Source organism: Hippopotamus amphibius, chromosome 6 (assembly GCF_030028045.1).
Source record: "Hippopotamus amphibius kiboko isolate mHipAmp2 chromosome 6, mHipAmp2.hap2, whole genome shotgun sequence".
NCBI lineage: Eukaryota > Metazoa > Chordata > Mammalia > Artiodactyla > Hippopotamidae > Hippopotamus > Hippopotamus amphibius.
Window position 1 is genome coordinate 15,022,079 of NC_080191.1, and position 12,440 is coordinate 15,034,518.

Genomic DNA, 12,440 nt, shown 5'->3' on the forward strand with positions numbered 1-12,440 from the left:
AATGTTAGAAACAATTACTTTAAATGGAAATTCCATCTCTTCATCAGCTTTAGATAAATGCTGATTATTTAATCTGCCAATGAGCAAAGGCAATTAGATGGGTTGTTCCATGTTAGTGAAACAATGGAGGTTGTTATGTCATCTCAATTATTTATATTCAGATTTGAAGCTCAGTACATCAGAAAAATTAATAGATACATAAAGTGAGGAAATACAGTGCCATTCTGTTATTCATGCCACATACTCTACGTCCTTTTACTATTCATTAAATCAATTATATAAAAATGTAATGAATGTTGTGCTTATGACTTCATTACATACCATAAAACATCCTATACAAATATTTCTGCCATATTTGATTATAATACAGACCCCAAAATATTTTTTCTGTGGTAAAGACAAGAATAAAAGTAGCAGTTATGTGAATAAATTTTGTGAAATGTTACACATATTCAGCAAAATACTAAGAAGTTATGTAAAGCCCCTGGTAAATAAATATTTGTCCTTGGTGTCACAAAATAGCATGAAAAGCAAGGAATTTTAACAAGAATTTGAAGGAAGACTTAGGGACTGGAACAATCAAAGAAGCACCAAATTAGTATGAAATCAACAAAGTTTGAATATGATTTTTGTACTGCCAAAGATGTTGAGACGTGATCAGTAAGACATTCACTGTCTTCTGATTTTGTCAGTTCCCTAAGTTCTGTGAGGAAATACAAGTACTGACTTCATTACCAAATCCTGAGTGCCTGGTATCAAATCCAGAGTATTATGTGCAACATACTCATGAATAAAATTGATCAAAGAAAGGATAATTAATTCATTGTTTTGTTACTTTTTATACATTTGATGTTTTAGTGACATATGAAATAAACCACCTTTTTCAAAATGCCTTTATTGATTAAAAAATGGCAAGTTAGTTTGACCCACTGTCTGACAAAGTCTTATACTTATTCTCATTTCAACTGAATCAAATAAAAGAGCACCAGCTAATTAAGACAAGAAGACAGAAGCTAAGGCAGACTTGTAGTTCTAGCAGCAAATGAAAGCCTTCCTGGTCATACATTATTTCTCTATGGTTCTATTTTCATTGACTTTTCTAAAAGTAAATCTTTGTACAGTAACAGAGTGATCACCTGTGCCCCCTTAGTACATGAGCTAACTCCCTGCTGTGAATGTATATATAGGATGTTATCCTTTAAGTTAATCAAATGATGAAAGAAATTATGGGCCATGGTCTATTGTTATAAAGAAATAATTTTTAGGAAGACATTGGAACTTAAACATATAAAGACTTACCTCCCTTAAAAACATTCTCCCTTCTTTTGTAAAGAAAAAGAAAAACTACTCCTCTAACTCACTAAACTTTCACTATTTAATCAAAAGCATTTCTAAGTTTTTGTCTTTTAAGGCACTTTTCTAACAAAGAATTGAGACTAGTCTAATTGCATTTTCTAAGTGATTAGATATTCTGATAATGAAATACAAGTATGTAAATAAAACAAGCTCTCCAGAATATATTTGGAGAAATGAGACGGCCTAGTGATTAGAAAACAGATGCAGTATGATTAAAATAAATTAATACACACATTTATTCAATCAGGCAGTCACTCCTTCATGATGGGCCCATACTTTGTGCCAGGCACTGAACTAGGTCCAGGGCCTTCAGAAATGGCAAAACCTGGTTCTTGCCTCGAAAGAGCTTACAATCTATTGAGAAAGGGGGTGTAAAGACAAAGTCCCAGATTTAAATTTTAACATGGGGTTATAGATAAAAGTGCATAAATAAAGGTGCATACATGTAAAAGGTCTGGAGGACTCGGAGCAAATTCACAGAAAAGGTTACAGAAGTCCTGAAAATTATAGCGCAAGTGTGAATAACGCCAGACATTCAAACAGGGGTAAGTGATTCAGACAATGGGAACATCTTGCGCTGAAATGAGGAGCTGCATCAATACTGCTGACTCAGCTAGGGTGAGATGGTGAGGGGGTGGCTTGGAAGAGTAGGGAGTAGGCAAACATGAGGCTGGACAAGAAACAAAAGCCACATCACAGAAGACTTTGCAGGCTTGACAAATGAGCTAAAATTTCACCTAGCCAATGACAAGGAGTCATGAGTAATGTTTTGGTAAGCTCACACTAAAAAAAAAGGTTAACGTAGGAGAGAGATGTAAGGAGCGGGACTTCAGTGAGAAGATTATGGCAACAGTCAGGAGAGAGACCATGGAGTCCTTAACCAAGGCATAGCTCTGGGAGAGAGAAGAAGAATATAGTTAAGAAAGATACTGATACAGTAGATTTGACAGTGTTTGATGATTGTTGGATGGATGTCAAGAGAGGAGAAAGGAAATGAAGAGAGCAAGCATTAAGTCTCTAAGAGTTTAAATTTCCAAAAATGGTAATCTCCCTATAGTAATTTGAATGAGATAGCCAACCAACAGTCATTATTGATTTGTGTTGCAAATTTACATTGTCAAGGAATATATGTGATATTATATATCAACATAAGAAAGAATGGTATTTGTAAAATGCCAAATGGATTATGGATCCATTAGTATTAAGATGCATGGCATAATGGGGGCACTGGGAAGGAGTTCCAGGATATAGCTGGACTTAAAATTTACCTTGAGGTGTTTCTACTTGATTTCATTCTCTTGAATTGAGATGGCTGCAAACTCAATACATCAATTATAAATGTAACAACCATCAAACGCTGATGGATTCAAAAAAGTGAATTCCCACTTTATAGTAACAGTGCCTGGGGAAAGTAGATGTTTGGTCAGAAGATGGGGAGAAATGCCATCTGATCATGTGGTAAAGGACAGTGATAATGTTCACCGAAGGGGGCCTCCCCACTCCCAGGGGCATGGAAATATGTGAATAATTAATAATCAATGCACAGTAGAGAAAGGGTTTATAATACAGGCCCATGTCTAGGGAGGAGTTTAGAGCAGTACCTAGATGGCAGTGTGTGGGCATGGGGAAAAGTGGGAGAAAGGTGATATGAATTAAAAACAAAACTCTTATGTGTGAAGAAGGCTGGGCTTCCTGTCTTCCTTCCTTTTTAATGAGATCAGACTTGGATGTATTGTGTGACATGGTTCCCTGGTTGGGTTTACACCAAATGAAGATAAGAATTTTACTGAGCTACTAACATTAATATCTTTAAAATGATGCTCCCAGACCATAAAAGAAAGAACTACAACTATGGCAGAAATGGTCTTGTATTCAACAGTCATTTACCAGATAAACACTTAGCCCAGGGGTCGATTAAGGTGCTAACTCAACCAGAAAAATTCTTATGAATCCAGTTCGTTGTTTCTTTTTATACCTCAAACATAAAGAAAGAATGTGAAAGTCTAAGCACTGTGATCTTACATACTGACAAATGACTATGATACTGATAATAATAGGTCTTTCTCCAAGCACTAGGGACTTTGCTGATAATCCCATTTCTTAATGGGACCATAGGGAGAAAAAAGAACAAGGGATATATAAACACTGAGATCTCATGAATTGGCTAAAGGGAATGTTGCCAACTCTGCAATGCCAGGCTATAATTCTTTTCTTTTCTAACTAGAATCCTCTTAATTTTCTTATTTCATCCATGGCAGAAATAGCTTGTTAATTTCTTTTCCTAAACATCTAATAACTGGGAAAATGCTTATAATATAATCTTAAATGGAAAAGAAAAAGAATACTCATACAAGGCATAAATATATCAACATTTTTATACAGATCTCATGCTAGTTTTATTTTATAATAATCATGTACTATTTTATAATTAATAATTTTATATTATAAACATTTTGCATATAATCTTTTATATCATTATATAACATTATATAATGAAAATATTTTAAAATAAATTACCAATTTTCCAAAAGGGAAATTGTACAAAAGTAAATCTGCATCCATTTAAAAAGAAATCTTTATTTTAATGGCAAACTTTATATCTACTTCCACAATATTTTGTGTTCCATGCTCTATAAATAGCTGGTACACATTTTTAGATAAGAAGTATTAAAAAACTACTCATACAAGGAAATTTATGTTTAGTTGCTCATTTTAAAAATTTTCTCATGCAAGTCTTCTGTTGAAATTTTAATATTTTGAAGTAATTCAAATAAAAATATATAAATAAAGGGGCAATTATCACTTACATTTTTTTCTTATTTAAGATGCTATTTGAAAAGTATTACATGACTATAAAAAAGAGAAGAGTGTTGGCATTAAAAATTCTTCTAAAGATTTCAAAATCTATGGTCTATACACAATGCCCAGGATTTTCAATAAACAGGCCAATCATTTGTCATCAGCACATTTTTGTTCTATCACTTATCCACTCCCACTAAATCACTTGCCAGTTCAGAAGAAGGGGAGAATTGAGGAATGGACTCGTGGCTAGAAAGAAAAAACCCCAAACCTGCATTCATCCTACTACCCTGTCTTTTTGATCTGTTTTACTAAGGTTAATTCTCTCCAAGAGCCCCTACCTTCCTAGATAAGAAATGAATCTACCTTCATTTCTATTTATGTCTTTTGATAGTCTACTTAAGTTACTAGAAGTTTCAGGGGATAAGTAGAGTCATACAGAAATCACACAGAAGTACAGAGAATACCCAAGTAAGGTTGGATAACTTTGGTGATTCTGATATATAAAAGGGCACACGAATCCTTGGATATATCAGTGGAAGTCTTAGAGTATGAAAGTATTAAGACTGTCATGATTATCTACTGATTTACTTTTCCAAAAACCATTCAATAATGGTTTTGAATAACAAATAACAATACTCATCTTGAAATTAAGGAAGGATAAAGAGAATTGGAAAGCATATATGAAAAAAGATACATACATAATTAAAATAACAATTTAAAAGGTAGTATATATTTTAATTTTTTTAAGTAACATTAGCTAATAGTTTTTAAATGTTTGATTCACCATCATCAAACTGGGAATGAAATATAATATTTGTAACTTATCCCTGGTTGTATTTTATTTTTAATCTGGATGTACTTCAAAGGAAAAATATTTTCATTTTTAAGTTATTTATGTTTTCCTCCCAATAAAGTTTCTCAAATATATCTTAATATAAAACTAAAATACTAGAACTAGTCAACCATCTCTTTTTATGCAAAGGAGTAAAATTCCCCTCATATTAATTCTTTAAAAAATTAATGTGAATATAAGTTAAGGCATTTTCAAATTCTAGTAGGTTATTTTTCATACTAAAAGTCTTTTTTTTTCCTTTCCATTAGAAGGTCAGTGCCTAGAGGGTAACTGTGAATTCTTCACAGTCTCTGTGAAAACACTCAATTTGTATTACTAAATCTTCTTTTCAGAAAAAAATGTTTTCCTTTGTTTTACTACAACATTAAAAACATATTTCTGAAGCCCCATTAAAGCAATTAGTGGAAACACTGCAATCATAATAGAAAAAGCTTTTCCACAGGTCAGGATAGAGGATGTTTCCACTTGTAAAGTTTCCATTTAGAATGATACTTCTTAATGACCTAGGAAAAGTAAATATGGCCAAAGTGCTCAGCTCTTTACTAAATTGTACCAGTAACTTTGTCTATTGAAAATAGATTGAAAGCAAATATATCAGACATTTATAATTTGTTAAATAGTACAGTATAAACTTACCTGGTCCTATATGGTAGCCAGTAGCTACATTTGGCTATTGAGAACTTGAATGAGACTAGTCTGAACTAAAATGTGTAGTATCAAATGCACACCAACTTTCAAAAACTTAGTAGAAAAAAAGAATGTAAAATATCAGTCATAATTTTTATACTGATCATCTGTTTAAATAATGGTATTTTTGATACAATGGGTTATTTTATTAAATAAAATAAATTAACAATATTGAAATGTACCTTTTTGTGTATGTTTTTTAACATAGCTACTAGAAAATTTTAAATTATATATGCATTAGATTTTCATTGGCAGAACTGGTATAAACAACTAAAGTTATATAAAATGTATCCTTCTTTTATAGTTTATGCATTAATCTAGTTTCTAGGTTTAAAACTGAGACTTGAAAATAACAAGTGTGATTATTGGTTAATCGTGAACCTTAAAGAATAATCTCAAGGGAAATTTTTGTGTGATGTAATTTATACATTAGATATCAGAAACCAACATGATGAAGAGTAATTATGTATTGTTAGTTAAGATCAGAAGGATAACTTTCAGCTTAATGTCTTCTTTTCAGTGTCTAATTTATCCTATAATGGCACTAATTAATTTTAGAGAAATCCCCTACATTGTAGTATTCTAAAGGTAGTTGTAATGCTTTTTGAGATACTTGGATAAAAATGTAAATTTGCATTGAAATTGATTTAGAAAACTGTTAATAGAATTATTTGCAATAGTACTTCTGATATGCCTTTAACATTGATAACGAAACCAAAGTTTGGATCCATAGGACTCAATAATTTATGCAATACTACTTAGAAATACACAAACTGATCTTTAAGTGGGTATTCATACCGTCATAAATCCATCCAGCAAACCTGAATCGGGTTTCGGAGGTGCCTGCAACCGTTCCATGGACCACTTTTCAATGATGGAGGAGACTTGTGTATTTTCTGTATTTAATATTCTGAACCCTGTCATGTTAACACCACTATATCGGTAGGGCTCTACATCAAGAGCGAAGAGGTCCTAAAAGACAAATTTCTCTGTGTTAGTATCAAGAGAGAATATTCACAGGCAAGTATAATTGAAATAGTCATCTATTCTTGCTTCCCTTAGAATAATTAACACCACTATGTCTCAAGTGATATTTAAACATCACAAATCACCAAGATTCAAATACACTATCCTCATGTTTTGCCAATGCAAATATATATATATACTCTACATAAACATGTACACACACACACACACACACATATATATAAAGTCCAATTCCAACAGAACAACAGGCTTTTCTACAACCTACCTTTAAGGTTTACATAAGCTTTCTTCTCTGTGTTAGGAAGAGCTTGCTCTTAAATTTTAAGCATTACTCTTTCACATTTAACTGACTATAGGTATTTTTCCATGTCTTGTTATTTGACTGGTTATTGCCATTTTTATGTTGTTTTGCTTTGTCTCTCTCTCTCTTTTTTTTTAAGAAACAGATCATGAAATATAGCTTCTAACTAATGAAAATTATATGAAAGCTAAGGAAAAAAGTGAATAAGACTGACCTTATTGGTAACAGAACTCTTGTAGTTCTTTTGTCTTATACCCTATCCAACAATGCCCCCGTAAGGAACCCTTTAGCTTTCAGTTGCCCTTTCCAGTCTATATATTCACTCCAGTGAATGCACTGGATTTGCCCTTTGGTTTCCCCAGGAGTTGGGAGGCCAACGCTGTCAGGGCAGTCAGATGTCACTATGAGAACAGCAGCATGTGGGACTTTTGCCCTCTTCGAGTTGGCATTAGCTAATCCTTAGATCTTACATACAACATTGAGAACCACTGAGAATCAGGGCAAGATCAATGCCACTGGTCCTGGGCACAGCTTGCCTTAGACTCATACAGCTGTACAGACTAGATTATAGCAAAAAAATTCAGTGGAGATGAGGCAGAAGAAGATGGGACCCAGGCTGAACAGTTTCTCCTCTGTGGGCAGAAACTCCATAATAGCAGAAACTCCATAAAAGCAGGATGATGGAGGAGGCTGTGCTCTGCCCAGATAAGAGATAAAAGACCACACTTCCTCATTCTCAAAGTCAAGGAGACCTTCCTGACTATACATGTACAAAAAGGCTCTTTGGAAGTCGAAAAGGAAGGGGGCACCACCACATAGAAAGTGATGCCAGCTACCTTCACCAGAATCCATCTTGGCGAAGAGATGCACCTGCACACAGAGGAGGACCCTAAGATACACCAAATAAGTGCAGACTCAGAACCAGCAAAGCAAGATGACTGGTCAAAGGAAACCTGGAAGAAATGCCCCATAAAAGCGATTCAAACTGCCACGAGGGTGTGACTTTCTCTCTGAGCCTGACTGTGAGTCTATCCACACAGACCGTACTCTTTTTTCTCCTAATAAACACTTTACTTGTTTCACTACTTTCCGTCTTTGTGGGAACTCTTTTCTGCAAAGCCAAAGAGTCAGGGTCTTGTCACTGACCAATGGTCTAGTTGCTATGATTCGGTGCTCTCACTACCACAACACAACCTCAATCACTGGCCAGAAACTGAAACCCTGCTTCAAGCTGCTGCAGGCCAAGGCCACCCAAGATCAGAGAAGCTGACATTGTCCTGAGCTCTATTCTGTGAAAAATATAAGGAACTTTTAGGTTTTTAGTTTTGCACATTTGCAGTCTAGCCAAGGAGATTTTCTTCCTTCCTTCCTTCCAACCTTCCTTCCTTCCTCTCTCTCTCTTTCTTTCTTTCTCTTTCTCCCTTCCTTCCTTTCTTTTTCTTTCTTTCTTTCTTTCTTTCTTTTTCTTTCTTTCTTTCTTTCTTTCTTTTTCTTTTTCTTTCTTTCCTTCTTTCTTTCTTTCTTTCTTTCTTTCTTTTTCTTTCTTTCTTTCTTTCTTTCTTTCTTTCTTTCTTTCTTTCTTTCTTTCTTTCTTTCTCTCTCTCTTTCTTTCTTTCTCTCTTTTTCTCTCTCTTTCTCTCTTTCTATGTCTATCTATCTCTTTGGCCATATTTATATATATATAATGTATAATGTAGTGCAATATACACTAAGGGGCAAAAGAGTACAAATGATAAACGCAAGGAGTCAGAGCAAGACAAATGATTTTTAATTTGTATAGTCAAGAACAACTTCATAGAGCAGATGGGATCCGAGCTGCCATGAAAGAACAGCCCTGCTTTGACAGGCAAAAGACAAAAGGAGACCAAAATGTCCGTAGAGACACAAAAATTAGCAAATATAAAATCTACCCAGGAGACTGATCTAAATCAGTTTGGCTATAAGAGAATTCATGAAGCAGAACAGCAGCAAAAGAACACAGGAAAGTTACGTTAGAATCAAACTAAAAAGGGCCTTCGATTAAAGGCTAATGAGTTCTATATATATACTAAGCTAGTTTTTCTTTCTTTTTTTTCCCTTATTAAGAGAGACTTTTGATTTCCCTAAAATCTTATGATTATGGTAGAACTGAGTTGTAACAGCATTGAAATATAATTTGAGGACAAATGAAGTCTTCTACTCACTCTCCACCAGCCCATAAACTAAGTTTCTCACAGGCTGCAAAAAAGTCACCTGCTGGGAAGTGACACAGAGATACAGCAGAGTTAACCTTAGTATTTACCAGTAAAATACAATCTACTGTGTGAAGCATCTTTATTGGAGAAGAGTTGTTTTTATAAGAAGCTATTGAGATCAATTTAGATTTAAAATTTAGTAATTTAGATCAATTACTAAATTTTAGTAATTTGATCTGGTAACTTCAAGACTCCTAAAAGCAAGGAGACCAATTGGAAAACTTCTGCATTAACAAAGAGAGAGCATGGGTTAGACTGGTCATTGTGGGAAAGGAGAAGATGCATAATAGAGACACTATGGAGGAAAAATCAATAGAATTTTGTTGGGGATACAGGAATCATAGACAATGGAAGCTTTGAAGGAAGTCAGAAGACGAACCACTTTAGAGCAAAACACATTAAGGTTTAAATAACTTGAAATTATCTTAATGCCATAACAAATAGAAATGTTCTGTAACACAGCAATATACAACAATTCAGGAACATTACAGATGGACATTTAGATCTCATTTGAACAAAGGTAATAATTGAAGCTCTAAATACATATCCGTTCTGAAGAAATAATTGAAGAGGAAAAAAGAAAAGAAGATACAGGCCCAAACTTGCAGATATTCTCATAGTGGGGGGATGGTCAGGAAAGAAATAGTGACAGAGACAGACACCTGTTTCACAGTGGAAGGAAAACTAGGATAATGCATTGGTAAATAAAGAGAGCAAAGGGTAAGTAGGTTTGATGAAAAAATGAGAGTCAGATTTTCATGTATATTAAGAAAAAACTGTGCAGTGAGTATGAAAAGACAAAAGATAAAGGTAACATTCAATTTCCTAATTGCAAATTAAATCATATTTACTTAAATCCAACTTAACATATGCAAAAAAAGAATAGAAATTTTAATCTACTAAAGGAGCAGCTTCAATAAGCCTGATTTTCAAGTCAATAAGATCTGAAATAACAACATAAGAATTTGTGCTTTTCTAAAACACTGATTTCTCAGCAAACTAATTTTAAAATCTGTTATGCTCTGAACGTCCTCTAAGCAATATAAAAATAAGACATAGTATTTTGAATTGATATCTGAAATGATATTATTTCAAAATCATCAGCTTCCCACCAAGAATCATTAGTTCTCTTTGATAATAATTTCTCATGGGTTTTATCAAAATAAAATAAATTATAACTATAAAAGTGCCAGTCATTATATTACTTCTTCCCACTCAAAAACCCATTTTTCATCCTGAAATTCATTATAAGAAAATTTAGAGCATTATCTTTATGTTTTAATAAATTACTTACCAATGTGGTAAAGATATAATGATAGTACTCTGTCATCATCCCCATAGCTAATGCCTAGAAGTAAAAAATAAAAATAAATATTACAATATTAATAGTGAAGGTACACATTATATGAAATACATTATATCAGTAAGACAAGTGAGAAGAAAATTGTGGATGTAATAAAGAATCATCCTATAATATTCAGGTTACATTAAAACTGGGTTAAACTCAATCTTTTTTCCATAGTTAAAGAAGATTAGTGGTTATGGAAGAAATTTCTGAACCAATTCTCTTGATAGAAAAGCTATTAGTTGAATGTTTGCAATTGTAAGGCTTATGGCTTTACATATTAAAAGAGGCATTAAATTTGAAAAGAAACCTGAAATTAGCACATCTTAGTTTATTATATTTGTAATGTCTCCACTACAAATACCATAATAAGGAACACCATTTTATTTTGTTGAAAATTATTACTCAATTAGGAAAAGAGTGCTCCAAAATACAACACCAACAGGAATTTTTTAGCATTTTAGAGATGTTTTGTTAGTATTATGAAGCAAATGTAAATCACCACTGTACAGATAAGGGGTTTTTTTATATATTTTATTACTAGACCAATTGAAATTTACTATATTTTATTTCAGACTTCTACAGTCCTCATCGACTTTAGATTATCAGTCATAAAACAAAGACTTTTGGATTAGAACTTCCAGTCATAGAAGTGTCAATTTCCTCTCTGAAAATACACAATCCTTTTGAAATAGCTGTTTATCAGTGAACAGTAGTTGGTGATGATAATTGAAAAACGATGCATTTCTGAGCTAAATGAAGAGCTCTTAGTAGGAAATAAGTATTCTCAGGTGCATCTAATATTCTTCCACAAATTACTAACTACTCAAATTGGTTTACTAAGTAGCTGCCCCAGCTATATCCTTTGTATGCCATGCTCATAGGTAGGTATTAACGTACTAGCTAGAATAAAATTTGTATTTCTATAGCATTAGCTGTTCAGTTAAGAAAAGATAGATGTTTGTGAAAATTTTGGGGACATATAAAATGTATTTTTTTTAAAAGGAAGAAATATTTGTTAACAAAAGTTGGCATCAAAGAATTGAGCAGAGGAAAGAAATTTAGGAACTGTGATATCGTGATTTATAATAAGAAATATCTATTTGGTCTTCATCCCCATTTCTGGCACAAAGCTCCAGAAACTCTTGGAATTTCCCAAATAATAAAAGCAATACGTGCATCTTTTGTTATAATATTTGGTCTCTTTTCTTCAGTTCCAGAAAATGCTTGAGAACAAAGGTGAAATGGGTGTCTTGTTATTCTTAACAAACTCCTTTTAACCACAACTGAGTTTATATGAAATGAGGTAACTTAGGGAAATCCCCTAAAGATGGGGGGTAGGGGAGCTGGTTACCAGGGGAAAGCAACCTTGTGATTGGAAGGTTGGAACTTTCAGTTCTACCCCCTGACCTCCTAGGAAGGAAGAGGGGATGGAGATTGAGTTCAATTGCCATGGCCAATGATTTAATCAATGATCCCTATAAATTGAAGCTTTCATAAAAACCCAAAAGGAGAGGACGTGGAGAGCTTCCAGGTTGATGAACATGTGGAGATGCAAGGAGAGTGGCATACTTAGAAGGGGCATGGAAGCTCCTTTCCCTTTCCCCATATCGTGCCCTAAACATTTCTTCCATTTGGCTGTTACTGAGTTATATCCTTTCATGATAAACTGGGAATCTAGCAAGTCAAATATTTCTCTGAGTTCTGCCAGCTTCTCTAGCAAATTAATCGAACCTAAGGAGGGGGTTGTAGGGACCTCCAATCCGTAGCCAGTAGGTCAGAAGCACAGGTGATAACCTGGATTTGTGATTGGCATCTGAAGTGGTCGGGGTTAGGCGAGACAGTCTTGTAGGACTAAGCCCTTAACCTGTGGAC

General features: G+C 33.8%; 1 protein-coding gene across 3 annotated transcripts in view; it reads right to left on the reverse strand.

Moving 5' to 3' along the window:
* Nucleotides 1-12,440, reverse strand: part of GRIK2 (glutamate ionotropic receptor kainate type subunit 2) — a 618,311-nt gene that overhangs the window by 327,116 nt on the left and 278,755 nt on the right. For all 3 annotated transcript variants that reach the window (XM_057738750.1, XM_057738752.1, XM_057738751.1), the window contains exons 5-6: nucleotides 10,515-10,568; nucleotides 6,497-6,670 (exon numbers count right to left, since the gene is read on the reverse strand). In XM_057738750.1, the coding sequence (XP_057594733.1) occupies nucleotides 6,497-6,670; nucleotides 10,515-10,568 (228 nt within the window). The remainder of the gene's footprint in view (nucleotides 1-6,496; nucleotides 6,671-10,514; nucleotides 10,569-12,440) is intronic.